General features: G+C 39.6%; 1 protein-coding gene across 2 annotated transcripts in view; it reads left to right on the top strand.

Moving 5' to 3' along the window:
* Window positions 1–2,375: 2,375 nt before the first annotated feature.
* The window catches only part of MSL2 (MSL complex subunit 2), a 39,075-nt gene continuing 22,985 nt past the window's right edge, over window positions 2,376–18,465 (top strand). The window contains exon 1 of one of the 2 annotated variants that reach the window (XM_074214832.1): window positions 2,376–2,400. Coding sequence is in view for 1 of the 2 variants with exons in the window: in XM_074214831.1 (XP_074070932.1) it covers window positions 3,783–3,924 (142 nt within the window). In the remaining variant the exon portion in view is untranslated. Of the gene's footprint in view, window positions 2,401–3,329; window positions 3,925–18,465 lie in introns of those variants that run through there. The other variant, XM_074214831.1, reaches the window with a different exon arrangement.

The following is an 18,465-nucleotide window of genomic DNA, read 5'->3' as shown; positions in this document are numbered from 1 at the left end:
TTGTGATATAGAGGTCTGATATAAATCCTTTTTCAATTTCTGAACTTCTTAATTTTCTCAACAAATAATGCACAAAAGCCACTTAGTAGTTTTTGTTTATACTTATCAAGTACACTCTAAGGAAAATTGACTAGATGCCTTATGAAATTATATTTGTTTTCTTTGGGTGGATGCTGATGCCAACTGTTGTTGACTCCTTTATTTGCCTCTACAAGACTGTTGAGTTATCTTTTCAGTTAGTCACATAATCAAAGCTTGAAGGAACTAAGAGGCTAGAGCCATAAAACTCTTTGGGCAATCTGGGGAAGCCCAAGGTCCTCTTCTTAGAAAAGTGTTTTTAAAATGCAAAAAAGTAACATAGACAAGATTCTAATAAAAACCAAACACATTGAAATTCTATTATTTAAACTATTTTTAAACTTTAAATAAACTTCCCAGACCATAGGAGTCCCTGATATAATCTATATAATCTATTTTCAATGATGAAACAGGGTTGAGTGAGGCTAAAATGACTTGCTTAAAGTCACACAAGTGATAAGACAGAGGACCTAATCTTGTGCTCTTTTCCTTCCTTGCACTAGAGATTCCTCATCTCTGCTCAGTTTTAGCAAGAATTTCAACATTTATGCTTCACAGAATCAGATTATTTGAAAATTGGGAGAAACCTAAACAGTTATCTGAGTCAACTCATATAGAAAGGATCACTTCAGTTCATTCATTATATAGATATCAAGACTTACTGGCTATTGTAGCAACACATAAAATAATAGTGTCTGGATGGCTCAGCGGATAGAGTGCTAGGTTTGGAGTCAGGAAAGACATCTTTCTCAGTTCAGATCTAGTCTCACTTACCAGATGTATGACCCTGGGCAAGTCACTTAACCCTGCTTGGCCCAGATTTATCATTTGTAAAATGAGCTGGAAGAAGAAATGGTAAACCACTCCTGTATTCTTGCCAAGAAAACCCAATGGAGTCATGAAGAGTTGGACGTGACTGAAACAACTGAACCACTAAAACCATGGTCCCAAAACTTGCTTCTTAGCATTTTCTTTTCCCTTACCTACCATCGGTGTGAAATCAGAGAGGATTCAGTCCAGGACATTAATTTGTTTCATAGATTGTTATGACTTAAGAATTTATTACCTAAAGGTTGACTGTGATGATTCTTTATTCTTTGACTAAGTTGATGCTAAACATAAAAGTTTTTCCAACTCAACAAAACCACTATTGAGACACTGGAGTAGGATTTCTGTGGAAGATCTGTGATCCTATTCCTAATAAGCATTCTTTATAATGCTCTTGAGGAATACAAATAACTATACATCTTGGAGGAGGAAATAGAGATATATGATAATTCCCGGGGGGGGGGGGCATTTCTTATCAGACTTGTTTTTTGATCATCCCTAAAGCAGTCTTGAGGATAGGTTATTTATTCTCAGAAAAAAGCCTTGTCTATCGATAAAGGACACATCTGGATATCAGGATCAGATAGTCAAACAGTCAGTAGCAATGTTAAGGCACTGTGCTAACAAATCTCGGGGGGGAACAAGAAGGGTAAAAGTAAAGTCTCGCCCCCATGAGCCTGACGGTCTAGTCTGGTGGCCATGACCAAGGGCGAGCTTTGTACTACCTCCAGGCTAGTGTAAGGAGCCGGCAGAAGAGAGCTGGGGGAGCCCCCGGTGGAAGGCGGGCCTGTCAGCATGGAGGAGGCCGGGCGGCGAGGCCTGGAGACGAGGAGGCAGAGCTTCCGGGCCCGCGGGCCCGGGTGGGAGCCGGAGCCGAGGAGAGGGGCGGGCGCGGGGCGCGGGGCGCGGGGCCTCCGGGAACGCGCCTTTGGCCGGACCGGGCTCGGGAGCTCTCTGCCGGCTCACAGGCGGACGGCCGTGCCGAAGGCGGCGGGGCGGGAGCGGCACGTGCGGGCTCCGCACGGACCAGGGGCAGCCCGGGGGCCCGCGGCCGGGCCCCGGCGAGGCCAGTTCGCGCTTCCTTTTGGCCGGACGCCAGCCGGGGGGGGGGGGGCCGGACCCCCGCAGCTCGCCCGCCGCTGCAGCCGGGCCCCACGCCCTGGGGGGGGGGGGAGGCGGCGAGGGCGGCCCCCGGGCCGGGGGTTGCTTCGCTCAGCGCCGCCGCCCCGGCCCCGCCAGCCTCGCAGAGCGGGGTGGGGGCGGGGGCTCGGGGTGGGGTGTTGAGGTGGAGACCGAGCATGCGCCTGCTGGCGGTCGTGACTGGAGGCTCGAGGAAAAGAACTCGCGCAGCCGAGCATGCGCACCGTGTGGAGGGTTTTTTTTTTTTTTGGAAGAAGGGGCGGCGGGGCGAGTGCGTGAACGCGCTCGTCTGTTTATCCCGTTCTCCGGCTCGATGTCCACGGCGCATGCGCGGGCGGCCGGCGGCCCTGCGAGGTGAGCAGCGCGCATGTGCCGTGTAGGTCCGGGGCTGAAGGGTGGTGGTGGGGGAGGAGGGAGAGAGAAAGAGGGGGCGGGGGCGCCTAGAGGAGAAGCAGGGGAAAAGGGAAGGGAAGGGACGGGGGAAGGGGTGGGGGAAGGGCGCGGACTGCGCATGCGTGTGGGCGGCAGCGACGACGGTGGCGGGGTAGTCTCGGGGATGACCGTGGCTTTGCCCGTTGGGGTAACGGTCGTTGTCGCCGGCAGGGCCTGAGGCGCCTTTAAGCCCGCGGGATCCGTCGAGGCCGCCGGGGCCCGGGACGGACAGAGTCGGGGCGGCGTGCGGAGCCCGGGGGTGGCGGCGGCGGTGTCGGGGGGAGGGGCTTGCGGCTGGGCCTTGCCGTGTGTGAGCGCTGGGCGGCGGCGGCGGCGGCGAGTGACCGCGGCGGCGGCGGCGGAGGAGCCGGAGGCGGCGCAGGCGGCGGCTGTCCCGGTCGCGGCGCGCGGAGAAGGCGGAGGGACTGGCGCCCGTGGCGGGGAGAAGATGGCGGGGCAGTGAGGGGGCGGCGCCTGCGCCCGGTGACCCCGGGGTGTGAGGGAGTGTGTGTCGCCGTGTGTGCGTGTGTGTGTCCGTGTGCGAGGGGCGCCGCGGCCCGGCCCGGGGCCTGGTCCCCGCCCCCCCCCGCCCCCCGCCCCGAGGCCGTCGCCGCGCCCCCACCTTCTTTCCGCCCCAGCCGGTCCGTGGCCGCCGGGGCCGGGGCCGAGGCCCGGAATCCGCCCCGGGGCCCCGCGTCCGCCATGGGGGAAGCGGCGGCGGGCCCGGCCCAGCAGCGCAGCGGCGGCGGCGGCGGCGGCAGCGGCAGCAGCGGCAGCAGCAGCGGCGGCGGCAGCGGCGGCGACCCCCGGCGCCACCGCTCGCAGTAGAGGCGCGCGCCGGCCCGGCGCTGTGATGGAGTAAGGGGCGCAGCGGCGGCCTTGAGCTCCACGCGCGGCGGCGCAGCGGCCCGCACTCCCCTCCCCCTCCGCCGCGCGCCCGCCCGGGGAGGAGGCCGCTGGTGGCGGCGGGAGATGCTGCCGGAGCCGGGCCCCGCCGAGCTCCGCTGAGGGGACTCGGACTAGCTTGGGCCGCGGCCCCGGCCCCGGCCGCGCAGGAACTCGGACACCGTTTTCTTTTTGTCTGCAAGTCTCAGGGACTCAGGAGGAGGGGCGCCAGGGTCCCATGTGTGGGAGGATCTCTTCGGCTCCCGGAACTCGTACGGATTTAAGTTACTCCTTTGGGCAGAGGTTCAACTTTGTTTTCAAACGAATTCTTGCATCTTGGCCATTGTTCCTTGTCTGGTTGCAGAGTTGGACCCGAACTTTCTTTTTAACCAGGAATCATCTGTGTCGAAGTGTCTGCAATGAACCCGGTGAATGCTACTGCTCTTTACATTTCAGCGAGCCGCCTAGTGCTCAACTACGACCCTGGGGATCCCAAGGCATTTACAGAAATTAATAGGCTCCTACCTTTCTTCAGACAATCCTTATCTTGCTGTGTTTGCGGTGAGACTTTTTTTTTTATTGCTCTTCGGTATAGCTTAATCTTTTTTTTTTTTAACCTTTTCATAATTATTTTTTCCCCAACTACATGCAACGGTAATTTTCTACAATTTTTTTTTTTTTGCCGTGGTCTGAGTTCCACATTTTTCTCCCTCCCTTCCTTCCCTCCTCCCTCTTCCGGACAGAAAACACTCTAATACAGGCTGTACCTCAGTAACTCAGATTGCAAGAGCTTAATATTTTGAAGTTTTTTCAAAAGCGTGAAATGATAAAAACGAATTTAACGGTTTGGAAAGTACATTAGTTTATATTAAGACCCAATCTGGTTTCTTTGTTTTTGTAGTAATTATTTCATTATAAAATAAGTATTTTTGCTGACAGTTTTGGAAACATAAATTTAGTTAGCACATATATAGTGCTTTAAGGTTTGCTGACAATATAATGCAAACTAAGAAAATATTTGCTCAATAGACCTCCCGTTCAACCTAGTTTCATTTCCTTTCAATTTTTCTTCCTTTTTCCAGCAATTAGAGGGATAAAAATATGGTTTATTTGTTATTTACTTTTTTGGCCACATTTTAAAGTGCACAATCATATCGAAAAATTCTCAACTCATTTTAAATTCTCATAGGATTTCAATCGTACGGGCCTTTGAAACAAGTTTACAACTAATAGTATTTACAGAAAATCACATCACTTTCTAAATCTTCTTGCACTGTTTATGGGTAGTGGCTTGTAGGTACTAGTGCATCTAGAGCCACAGAAATTAACATAGGACTTTTTAATACCTGTATTCTGTCTCAAATAGAGGTTTGTGAGTAAAAAATGATAGGGTACAAGAAACACAAGGTTACATAGAACAGACACCTTCTCCTACTGGTGAAGAAATTGAGACCTAAAGAATTCAAATGATTTATGCCAAGTAATATTTGGCTTTTAAGTACTGTTTCCAGATCACCTCACTTTGATGATAATTTGGTATTTGCTATGGGGGTTCTGTAGGGCTGTCTTTTTTCAGTTATCTTTTTTTTTCTTTTTGGAACTTAATTGTCCCTTAGGCTATTTTGGGTCATTGATGATATATTTTTTTTTAAAACTGTAAGAGTTTTCTAGTATTTTTTGCAGGTCTTAGAGGTCTTTGTTTTGACAGTTGAAATGCTTCTAGGAAAAGAATTGTTAATGAATGCACATTATGAATGAATCAGTTTCAAAATTCTGCAAAGTATAGCTAGTGGAGAGCATCACTTTGGGAAAAATAAGATAAAGTCAAACTTCACTTAATTTTATTATGGATTGTTGATCAAAGTGGATAGTCAGGAATTGCAATGTGGGTACTTTTGTCTTCCTCTAATTTAGATGAAAAAAGATTTGCATCATGACAAAAAAATGAAAAATACTTATCTCTTTAAGAGATTTTTTCCAACTGGTTTTTTATATATGCTATACTTAAGGCTTTGGATCCTTATCCGTAGGGGTTGATAAGTTAGAAAACAAAGATGGGCATAAGAAAAGTGTAAGTAACAGTTTCAAAATATGATTAACTATCAGAATGAGTGATGGCAGAAATTAAACTCACTGGACAGAATCAGTGATCTTGGATAAGTCATTTCGTCTTTCTGAACTAATTTTCCTATTTGTAAAAAGAATAATTTGTAACAGTTAAGCTTTAAGGTTCCTTTGGATTCAAAAGTAATGATTCTAGGTATGGAGAAAGCTGCTTAGGGGGACTCAACTCAATTTTGCCAAGGGGAGCTTTTTAGCAATTCAGTGGGCAGAGAAGGTGAGAAATATTCAAACTACTCACTCTTCCACCCTGTCCCAAGCAAAATTGCAGAACCCCAATATTGGAACTTGCAGACAAGAAAGGGAACTGATCAGTGAGGTTTCAAGATTCAGTTGTAATTCCTGAATCTAACCTTGGATAGATCCCTAGCTTACCCAAATTTTCATGAGATCTAGTAGTTAATTGTAGTTGACTTTTAGTAACTTTTTTAACAGTAGATAATTTTTAAATTTTGTTTTTCTTGATAATGGTTCTAATGAAAAATTACTCATAACCAAAGTTTTTTCCTTGGGAAAAAAATGATCTCGAATTTATATAGTTGGACTTTTTTCTGAGACTTTATCATCCTTAATGACCCCAGTAACAGGAGGAAATTCTACTCAACAATGGGTCTTTGTAGTTAGTCTCTCATATTTTTGCTTGATTTCTTCTGTTTTTATTTTTTATTTTTATTTTTAGGTTTTTGCAAGGCAAATGGGGTTAAGTGGCTTGCCCAAGGCCATACAGCTAGGTAATTATTAAATGTCTGAGACAGGATTTGAACCCAGGTACTCCTGACTCCAAGGCCGGTGCTTTATCCACTACCCCACCTAGCCACCTCTTGATTTCTTCTGAAAAAGGACTTGTGTGCTTCCTTTTTCCCCTTGTGATATCAAAAAGTAAATTGACGTTCTCTTATCTACTTTTCAGCATGAAATTGCAACCATCTGGTTTTCTGTATCTCCTACAATCAAGGGTTCTTAATCTAGGTCCATGAACTAAAATTTTTTTTGACAAGTATAAATCAGTATAATTGGTTTTACTTTTAATGATATATATTTTATTTTATAAATTTAGATTAACTATTCTCAGAAGGGTTCCATATAACATAACCAGATTTGCCTAAATCAGTTCATGACACAAAAAATGTTAAGAACCCTTATAGATTCTCTTGTTTATTTTTCTGAAGCTCACACTGATCTTGTGCTGAAGATCACTCTAAATGGTTAGTTGAAATGGTTTTCTGAAATTATTTTACTTGAAAGATTTATTTTGGGGGTGGGAAAGGTGGTCTTTTTTCCTACTTTGACTTTTTGGATCAGAACTAGAGCTAGAAGGATTCCCAGAAGTTACAACATCCCAACCCTCTTTATAGTTGAGAAAACTGAATTCTCAAGAGGCAGTGTCAGGTAGGACTTAATCTCAGATCGTTTGACTCTTGAACCTTTAATTTACACTATATCTAGTTAACCAGAAGTTTTTTTATTTTATGTTGATATCATTCCTCCTATAGGGAGAAAATTTCAGACCTATATGGAAGTAAAAAATCATTTTGATTGTTTTGGAGAGACATAAAGTTAAATTCACCTGATGTTGAAAGTGGGTCATTATGTTTTATTTGATAAATATTTTTAAATTTCATATTATACTTAGTTAAATATGGGATTAGGGATCAAGGTCTTCTGAATTCAGGCCTCCTCTTCCTTTCCTACCATATCTCCATCCTAAACAAATCTTACTCTGTATTCTGTTTTATCTTTCATCTATGTTGGAAATACCCTTCTTCTGTCTTTCCTTCTCAGAATTTTGAAGGTATATCTTGACTGACTCCTTGAAATTTGAATTGATATTTTTTTGTCCTGTAGCACTCAGTAACAGAAATAAGCACCAATACTTAACTTGTATTTCAGTTGTTTATGGTATTGAGTTTTATCTCCCCCTCTCTATTCCTAGAGGACTGAAATTTTGAAGTCTTTACGAAAGTCCAAAACACTGAATAGGATGCCTAGTCCATTGTTGGTATAGATAAGTGAGGGCAAATAAGGAGTGGCTTGGGGAATGGGTGAAGTGTGTGGCTGAGAGTTGAAAAAAAACTCTGCTTTTGATGTATTAGGTAAAAACTACTCGTTATACTTAATCAGTTTCTAATTGAAATTGAATTTGGGTGTTAGCATTGCTTTTTGAAATATATCTGATTAACAATTTTCCCTAGATCTTTAACTGTTATTTATTCTTAAATTTTAAGAGGTTTAAACTGGGTGAAAAAATTTTTTTGGACTGTAATCCAAGCAATATTGTTTTGGGTGCTGAATAAAATTAAGTCTTACTGGAGTTTTCCTGCTCCAGATTTAGAAGAGTGGAAAGTCTTAAGGTAGCAGAACATTGAATTTGGAGACAAACTTAGGTCTGAATTTTGTTACTACATATGTGAACTTAAGTCAGTATTACAGTTGTCCCTGTAAAATGAAAGGATGGGGATGTCTTTAGATGGATGATTTGAACTTGATGAGTTTTTTTTTTTTTTTAAGATTTTGGTAAGGCAATGGAGTTAAATGGCTTACCCAAGGCCACATAGCTAGGTAATTATTAAGTGTCTGAGGCTGGATTTGAACTCAGGTACTCCAAGGCCGATGCTTTATCCACTGCGCCACCTAGCTGCCCCTTTGAACTTGTTGAGTTTTGAAAATTTTTATGTAACTTTCTTGGGCATGAAAAATTCCTGTATATGTCACATGGGAAGATAGAAAGATCCCATGGGGAGTAAAAGTAGTATACTTTGAAACATCAAGATCAAAACTGATCTTTGAGAAAAGAAAATTGTGTACAGAATTTTGCTATTAAATGGGGGTAATTCATGTAAGATCTCTTGGCAAAACTAAAGGCACTGATTATTTCCAGAAAATACTCTTAACATTTCACTAAACCTTATCAAAGAGAAAATAAGTTGCAGTGAGAACAGAGCTCTGGCTTGGAAGTTCTGGGTTTTATTCCTTGCATTGACATTAAATTGGGTGGTGAGTTATTGAACATATCTCTAGTACTGAGTTTGCTTTATGAAATTTTTTAGGTTTTTGACTAGGATCTCTCATGATCTTGCTAACTGAAAAATTCTGTGGAATTGCTGACCTTCCTCTCACCTTCTACCGGCCCTCCCTCTTAAGAGAATTAATTTTGTGACTGATGTAGTTCAAAGAAGTTTAGGAATCATTTAATTCATAATTCAAGCTTATTAACTAGAGTGGCTTGTTTAAAGCTATAGTTGCCTTAGATGATGAATTCTGTTTTTAAAAGGTTTAGTTTTTGTTCTGACCTGTGATTTGGTGAAGAAAGTTCTCTTACCAATGCATCTTCTAATAATGTAATTATTTTGCATCTAATAGTTTTAGAAAGAAATATCCTGGGGCCCTGGGAAGTTATGTGATTTACATATAATAATAAGTTAGTGTTTATATACAGTACCTGCTAATATACATATACATATATATGTGTGTGTGTGTGTGTGTGTGTGTGTGTGTATGTATTATAGGCACTGTGCTGCTAAGTGCTGTCCCATTTATCATTTGATGCTCATAACAATTCTGAGAGGTAGATCTCAGGTATGTTACTGTTTCCATGTTACACTTGAAGAAACTGAGGCAAATAGAAGTTAAGTGATTTGCCCAGGTCTGCACAGCCATTAAATCTGCATTTGAATTCAGGTCTTCCAGAGTCTAGGCCCAGTGTTCTATTCTGTTAAACATAGCTGCCTCAAAGTTGAGACTGGGGTCTCCCTAAGTAACCCAGGTTAGAAGTACAGTAGTTACTCACCATATGATCTTGCTGCTGTTGAATTGAGAATTTTGATCTGTTCTATTTTTGATTTAGGCTGCCACCTTAGAGCGCATTTTCCCAGCCCCCCTCCCCCTTTAAGGACTAGCTCCCCATTGTGGTAAAACATCTTAGTTTAGATAGATATCTGATCTGCTTTAGCACATTGCAGTTCAGAACTTCTAAACTCACATCTTGCACTCTACAGTAGCAGAGATCACAGGTGTGTACCACTTTTTTACCCAGCACATTTTCTCTTGAATTCATTCTCTCTCTCTCTCTCTCTCTCTCTCTCTCTCTCTCTCTCTCTCTCTCTCTCTCTCTCTCTCTCCCTCTCTCCCCCCAATCTTTTACTCTCTCCCAGAATGCCATAACTTCTTTATTTTTTATTTTAGTCTTTTTTTTTTTTTTTTTTTTTTTTTGCAAGGCAAATGGGGTTAAGTGGCTTGCCCAAGGCCACACAGCTAGGTAATTAAGTTTCTGAGGCAGGATTTAAACTCAGGTACTCCGGACTCCAGGACCTGTGCTCTATCCACTGTGTCACTTAGCTGCCCCAATGCCATAACTTATAATAAAGGAAGGAAGAGGGAAAAAAAGTTCTACAAACCAGGGAATATATATTTAAGTTGTCTATGGCTCTTCACTTATGCAGAGGAGCAGGAAAAAATGTTTTCTCATTTCTTCTTGGAGCCAAGTTTATTTCAATTTTGAAGTGGTTTTTGCAGGTTTCATTATTTTTTCTGTTCACATTGTAATTAAGAGTGTATGTTATTTCCTTAGTTTTGTTTGCTTTACTATGTTTCAGTTCACCATTCTTAACTGTTAATCATGTCATAATTTGTTTAGCCAATCCCCCAATCAGTAGGCATCCTTTCCCCGCCCCTCCATTCTCTGCCACCACAGAAAATACTGTCAAAAATATTTTATTCCTTTTTGTCATTGACTTCCTTGTCATTTTTATTTTTTGCAAATCTGGAGATTGGAATTCTGTTGGTAGCTAAATTTAGTAGTGGACAGAGTGCTGGGCCTGGAGTCAGGAAATTATAGTTCAAATCTGAACTCAGATATTGACTAGCTAGATGACACTGGGCAGGTTCCTTAAGCTTTGTCTGCCTTAGTTTCCTCAGCTGTAGAAAATCAACAGAATTGTGAGGGTCAAATGAGATAGTATTTGTAAAAAGGACTTGATTCAATTTCCGGCACCAAATAGGCACTTTAAAAATATTTGTCCTTTTTGTCTTCCTTTTAGTTCAAGCTCTAAGGATCTTTTAGTCATTTCCTTGTATAATTCCAGATTTCTTTCTAAAATAGTTGCACCAGTTCACAACTCCATGAGCAATGTATTAGTGCAACTATCTTTCATGAGAATAGACTTTCCATCTTTTTGCCTCTCTGTTGGGTATCAGGTGAAACCTGGGAGTTGTATTGATTTGCATTTCTCTTATTAGTAATTTAGGGTATTCATTCATATGATCGTTTATAACTTGCAATTCTTTTGACAGATAGTAACTCATTATTTGACTCATTTATTGGAAAACAATTTTTGTTTTTATTTAATATAGTACCTTAATAGAAATATATTTTATTTAGTTAGCACTTTATTCTTACCACTTTGGCATCCTTAATTTCATCTGACATTTACTTGCTAAGTTTTTCCTGATGTGCTTAAAATGTTTAAAATGTTTTGATTGAACTCAGATGTGAATTATCTTTTTAATACTTTAAAATTTTTAAAGTTAAGAAATCGGGAAATTTAGAGTACAGTAAAAGCTTGATTTTTTTTTTCCCCCCGATGAATAATTTTTAATAATGGACCTATTTGGAGTAGGTGCTAATCATTTTTGACTTGTCAACAATCATTTATTAATCACTTAGTATATGCTAGGCCTAGAAGCATAAAAATGACAATGTCTTTAAAAAGTTTTTATGTTTACTGGGGAGGGAAGAGAAAACATGTTTACAGAAAAAAATTTTATATAAATGTATGGGGCATATATACTTAACTATATAGTAGTATGTACTAACAAATTGGGGGAATCAGACAAAACCTCTTGAAAGAGATGGACCTTGAACTGAATATCAAAGGGAACTTGGATTTCCAAAAGATAGAGGGTGAAGAGAGGGAGAAAATTCCAGGTATGGGAAATAGTTTGGGTATGGGGTGAGGGGAGAGGGTTAAATAGATAATCTACCTTTAAAGAATGGGGTACAGCCAGATTGTTAAGGGCAATCAATATATACTAGAGAAGTTGGCAGTTTATCATAGCTGCAGTAAGGAATTCCCCAAATCTTTAGCAGGGGAGTTACTTGGTCAGGTCTGTGCTTTAGGAATTAAGTTTGGCAGCTGTATGGATGTGATGGAGATGAGAATGTAAATTCCTGGAAGTCAGGGACTGTTTTGCTCTTCACTTACTGAGTTTGCAGAGAGCAGGGATTATATTTTGTCATTCTTTGCATTGCCTGCACTTAGCACGGTGCCTGGGCCACCATAGACATTTGTTGACTATTGATTGCTCAACAGACGTTTATTGAATGGTTGATACAGGTGGAAATGTCTGGTAGGCAACTGGATATTTGAGGTGTTTAGGTTTGGGATGAAATGAGGTTAGGGTTGAAGCAGGTGCTGCTTTTAGCTTGAGACATTCATGTTCACAAGTTGGAATCGGTATTAGATAGTTGATAAGGAACTGCAAGATTTCACATTTTTGGCAATTAGTGTATAGTTACTTCTTTCCCTCAAGACCTTTTTTTGGGTCTAGCAGTTACTCAGATTTTGAAAAAAATTCTAGAATGCCCTCTATGTGTTAAGCATTCTACTGGATTCTGAGGAGAAACTGGAAAAAAAAAGTGTTGAGATATATAGTTCCTGCTCTCCTGGAGGTTATATAAAAACTGAAAAAAATTAAAGGATGAATAAAAGAAAGTCAAAAGACAGGTCAAGATTGTAGAAATGTCATAAAGCAGTAGGTGATTATCAGAGTTTTATAGACAATAAGAGGAGAGAGAAATTACTTGGAAATTTTGTTTAGGCTTCTTGAGGGAGATTGGACTTGTTAAATACCTTGAAGAAAGGCTAAAAGGAGACCAGAATAAGGCATCTCAAATGGGACAAAGATGAAGTGTTTTGGGAGTGGCAGTTTGACCCAGGGGCTTTTCTTTTGGTTGAAAGCAGTTGGAAAGACAAATAGTATTTGATGATTAGATCTTTGGTGACTTTTTCAGTAGAATGGTAGGAGTAGTAATCACTTTTCTTTGTACCTTCATCTTTTTTGGTTTCTTTTTATCTTCACTTTTCTTTGTACCTTCATTTTTTTTTTTTGGTTGCTTTTTATCAATCTAGTCCTAGTCAAATGATTTGTGGGAGATGAGAAGGAAGATATGCATCTGGGAGAGGAGATTGACCCGTGTGATCCATGGTAGACTTTGTAAGGGGTGCTCAGTAAATAATCGCTGAAAGAATGAGTATTAGGGGAACAGAAATGTGTGAGAAAAAAAAAAATATATATATATATATATATATATAGATATATATATAGTGTGGCGAATGACAGTAGGTTGAAGAAAAGTAGTGATTAGAACATGATGATGTTTTAAACTAAGGAAACTAGTTTAAGATTAAAAATTCTTGATTTTGTGTTTGATTATTTATAGGCTATTCAAAATTTTCACGTTAGCTGTTGCTTTGCTTTGTCCCTTTATCCCCGTCATTCTCTTATCAGTGTAATCATCATTTTCATTTTGTCTTGTGATTCTACAGTATTTTGTTTTTAACTGTATTTTGACTAGTTCTTTAGTCTGTCTTACTCCTTTTTTTACCAGTATATTTCTAAGGGTTCCATTTTCAGTCTTTTTTAAGACTTTTTCCTGATTCATCACTAACAGTACTTTTCAATATCTACAGTGATCTTTCATTTGTTTTTTTATTGATATTTTGTTTTTCCATTTACATGTTATAGAAGTTTTTCAACATTCATCTACTTGCATATTTTTAACTTACATGTTTTTCTCCCACCTTCCCTTCCTACTCCCCTACCCTTGGTGTGGCAAGCAGTCTGGTAAAAGAAGTTGCACATGTACACTTGAGTTTAACATATTTACATATTAGTCGTTTTGTGTATGAGGAATTAGGACTAAGGGAAAAGAGAGAAAACCATGGAATAGAAAGGAAAAACATAAAGAGAAGTTTTAAAAAAGTGAACATATGGATGTGTATGGTATTGTCCATAATTGGTCTCCTAGGGTTGTCCTAGATCTCTGAACTATTCAAAGGATCTGCACCCATCATTGATCAATTGTTGATCAATGTTCTTTTGGTTCTGCTCCCTTTGATCAGCATTAATTCATCTGATTCTTTCCATGTTTCTTTAAAAGTCTGACCTTTCATGGTTTCTTATAGAAGTTAGTACTCCATATAACATTCATATGCCATAACTTGTTCAACCATTTCCCCAATTGATGGGCATACCCCCAATTTCCAATTCTTTGCCACCATAAAAAGAGCTGCTATATTTTTGAGCATGTGGGACTTTTCCCATTTTTTATGGTTTCTTTTGGATGTAGGCCTAGTTTTGGTATTACTCAGTTTTATTGCTCTTTGAGCATAGTTCCAAGTAGTCTTGTGAGACTTACTTCCTTTCTTTCCTTCCTTCCTTCCCTTCTTCCCTCCCTCCCTCTTTCCTTCCTTCCCTCCCAATGGGGTTAAATGACTTGCCCAAGGTCACACAGTTAGGCAATTGTCTGACCTCAGGGGCAGATTAGAACTCAGACCCTCCTAACTCTAGGGCCAGTGCTCTATCCACTGCCCCTAGACTAATGATGCTTAAATTCTTTCTCCTTGATCTGTTTTTCAGGTCAGTTGTTTCTGAGAAACCTTACATTTTCTTTTATTTAGTCATTAACTTTTATTTGATTCATTCTAATTTTCCTTGAACAAAATTTTATACATCTTATGCCAAACTATTAATTCCCTTTCTAATGTTTTCTTTCATAGCTCTCATTTCTTTTCCCATTTCCCCATCTCTCATTTCATTTATAAGAATTATTTTTTCAACTTTTAGAAATTATTGCTTTATCTCTTTAAGAAATTCTAGGGGCGGCTAGGTGGTGCAGTGCACCGGCCCTGGAGTCAGGAGTACCTGAGTTCAAATCCTGCCTCAGACACTTAATAATTATCTAGCCGTGTGGCCTTGGGCAAGCCACTTAACCCCATTGCTTTGTAAAAAAAAAAAAACCTTAAAAAAATTCTAATTCAATTAGTGCCCATGTTTTGGCACCAGTCTTTTTTGAGTTTGTGAATTAGGTATCCCCATCACCGTAATATCTCTATTTTGTGGGGTTCTTTTATTGTTTATTCATTCTTCCAGTCTACTTCTTAACTTCTGTGTCACTTCTGCTGCTTCCTTGGGGGTATTGAGTCTTGTGTTATTTCTCTATATCTCAGATAATTTGGGTTAGGAATCTGAAATCTTTCAGTGCTTCCAAAATATTCTGATTCAGGGTAAAGTCTTATTACCTGGAAAACTCTGCTAGTTCACAGTGTTGGAACTGCAATTTGGAAGTGGGTATTGATCAACAGAATTCCCAAGTGGCACCCATTCCTTAAGTCCTCTGTGCTAGATCTAGGACCTCCTTGCCATGGTTCAAAGTCTTTCCCCCAGCTGAAGTACTCCTAGCTATCTGAGCTACTGATTTTTTTAAATTAAAAAAAATTTTTTAATTAAAAATTATTCTTGGTTTTTGCAAGGCAAATGGGGTTAAGTGGCTTGCCCAAGGCCATATGGTTAGGAAATTATTAAGTGTCTGAGGCTGGATTTGAACTCAGGCACTCCTGACTCCAGGGCTGGTGCTCTATCCACTGTGCTACCTAGCCCCTGGGCTATTGATTTTTTTTTGTTTGTTTGTTTGCAAGGCAAATGGGGTTAAGTGGCTTGCCCAAGGCCACACGGCTAGGTAATTATCATGTGTCTGAGGCCAGATCTGAACTCCTGACTCCAGGGCCCATGCTCTATCCACTGTGCCACCTAGCTGCCCGCTACTGATTTTTTAAAAAGATTTTTCCTACTCTCCAATAAGAAAGAAATTTTCTAGATCTGTTTGGAAGATTGTTATTGTGTGTGTGTGTGTGTGTGTGTGTGTGTGTCTGTGTGTCTGTCTGTCTGTCTGTCTCTGTGTATAGCTTACTGTTGTACTATCTTAGTTCTTCTCATTCTATTTTATATGCATTTCATTAGTTGTTCACTTTGTTGTCATAAGTCAATTTAAAATTTCTATGTAATAATAATAATAATTAGCTTTTTCTCATTTTATAAGCATTATCTCATTTTATACTCAACTCAGGCGAATCTGTAAAGTGACTTGCCTAAGGTCATACAGCTAGTAAATGTTTGAGACTGAATTTGAATTCCTGATTCTAGGGCCAGAGCTGTCCATTTCATCACCTAGCCTAGCCCTTGTTTAAATACCATTTTACTGTTGAAAGCATTTCTTAGACGCAATTGAAACTAATAGTTTTTAATTTATCTGACCACTTCAAGTCAATTTTTCTTCTAACTTATCACTAAATATTGTAAATCGTGTTTTCCCTTAAAACAGTGTTTCTGCCCAGACTATAGAAATACAGAAACCTTGAATCTCCAGAGTAGAGAGTAAAAGGTTAAGTAAAAGTTTGGACCATCTTAGCTGTCTAGAATGCTTACAGCAAAGTCATTTTTGCATGTGGTGAATTGTTCGGTTTGAAAACTGCTTATCAGCCAATATCTGCTATTTTTCTATGATAAAAATGCTGTTAGAACTTGTTGAAAAAAAAGTACCTTAAACTTATACTACCTTAAATAGATCTACATAGCGATATATGTGGAATAACTGTATCTTTAGCTGTATCTTCCTAGTGCCCACTAGGTGGTGCCATGGTAGAGCAATGAGCCTGGAGGCAGGAAAACATGAATTCAAATGTGGCCTCTGATGCTTAACTGATTGTATGATGTTGGGCCAGTCATTTAATGTTTTCTTCAGTTTCCTACATGGTAAAATTGGAATAATAATAGCACCTATCTTGCATGGTTGTTGAGGATCAAATGAATTGTTTAAAAAAAGCACTTTAGGACAATGACCAACACATAGTTGGCACAATATAAATAGTATTACTAGCACCACAAAAAGAAAAGTGACTTGCTCAAGGTCACAAAGGAGGTAAGTAGCAGAGCTATGATTCAAGTCCATATTGTTATTTCTTTTTCCTTTCTAAAACTACGCTAAGGCTTTTGGAATACCCTATATAATGAAACCCTTTGGGTACTTCATTAACTAAACTTTAAATATGGTTTTGTACAATATTCTGTTTTAACTATACTGAATTTTGATGGAGACAGTTAAGTTGAAAATTGGAAAATTAGGTAATTTAAGTTCAGTGAGTATGCATTGGCTATGGAATCAGAGAACCTGGGTTCAAACTTAGATTCATTTTTTGTGAAACTAGGGAAATCACTTTTGCACATTTGTAAAATGAAGAGGTTATACTAGATGACATCTGAGATCCTTTCCAGTTCCATTTGTGATTATGTGATGATTAATAAATGGATAAAAATACTATTTTTATTAACTAGGTTATTAATTATATTTTTCTAAGGAATAAGTTTCAGGGACTGGTGTTTTCTGTACTGGTAGCAATTGAATACGGTATTTAATTAGTCTGTTCTACTTTTATGATTGAAAATAGAATAAATCTGGTATTAAAATTTTTGACTAATTTCACTGCCAAGAGCAGTCATATTTTCAGGCAAAATGGAATTCTGATAAAATAACTTATGCATTGCTAAAGGGTAGGGTTGAAAATGTATCTAAAACTTGTGAACTTGATTCTTTTAGATTGTTGTTCTAAAACTTTATTGGTGCTTTGGCTATTTTATTTTTGATTGCAGCTCTTAGCTATATAGTGCCTCCTGTTTTATTTAACATGTGGTTGGTGGGCTTGTGGAATTTTTTTTGTCATATCATTCTCACCAAGCCGGGTCTGTCCCATCTTTCTTTCTCCTTCCTTCTGTACTCATGTACTTGATTTTTTTTTTTTTAGACTATCAACTAGCAGAGTGCTTTGTGTAAAAGAGGCAGTTAAATATTAACTGAATACCAGGATACGTGTATAGATACATTTCTTAGTTGGGAGGAATTTTTAGAATCATGGACTACAGGGCCAGTGCTATATCCACTGTGCCTCCTAGCTGCCCCCCCCCCCATGTTTCATTATTGATTAAATATTTCTTGATTATATGAAAGTGAAATGTCTTCCTGTATTCAGATATTTTGAAGCTGCCTTATGTACTTAAGTTTGCTCATTTTTAGATGAAACATCTCTGATTATCTCAGCCATACTTCATATAAATATTTTCCAGTTCTTAACCATCCTATCTGCCTTTTCTTAGATAAAATATTATTCTGGGTGTGACCTGATCTCTGCAGACTATTTTATAAGAGTGTTACCTATGATGGTTAAATGGATACTGTATTGTGTTAATGTCGTTTAAAATTACATAAATTTTTTTTTAGTAGTAACATGATTCATTTAATTTAGATTTATAGTCAGTATCTTCTGGTTTATTTTACATGAACTTTTCTAATCTATATTCTGTACTTTATTTTTTGATCCTTAATTCAGAATTTTATATTTATTTTTAATTTTTCTAATTTTGGACTCAATTCTTTAATTAAATTTCTAAAAAAATCTTTTATGCATCTGCTGGTTACAGGTGCTGAAGGAGGTATTTAATATCAAATAAGATGATAGCCCAGTGGTTAGTATTTGATAGTTAGTGAGGTAAGATACTAATGTTGATAGTTAATAATAAAGTGCATGGTAATTTAAGTGCATGAGAGAGGTGTAAAAAAAAAGGTACAGTGAGATCCATGGAGGGGGGAAGGTAAGGACTGATTTGAGGAGAGAGGGTAATGGGGAAGGTTTTATGAAGAGGTGCATTTATATTGGTTTTGTCTTTAAAGGGTAGCTAGAAGTTCATCTGGGAAAGAGGAAAGGGAGGACATTACAGGAAAACTTAGTAAACTGTTTTGAATATCATGGATATGATAAAGTACAAAGCATGTTTTTCAGGTAAATCATAGCCCAGTTTGGAATTTAGAGTACATTAAGACAAGATTGTTAATTAAGTAGGGTGACTTGAGGGGGCAAAAGAGTTGGAATTTTA

The sequence above is a fragment of the Macrotis lagotis genome, chromosome 1 (assembly GCF_037893015.1).
Source record: "Macrotis lagotis isolate mMagLag1 chromosome 1, bilby.v1.9.chrom.fasta, whole genome shotgun sequence".
NCBI classification, from domain to species: Eukaryota; Metazoa; Chordata; class Mammalia; order Peramelemorphia; family Peramelidae; genus Macrotis; species Macrotis lagotis.
The sequence above is the reverse complement of the archived record's forward strand: the minus strand, read 5'-3'. Positions and strand labels throughout refer to the sequence as shown.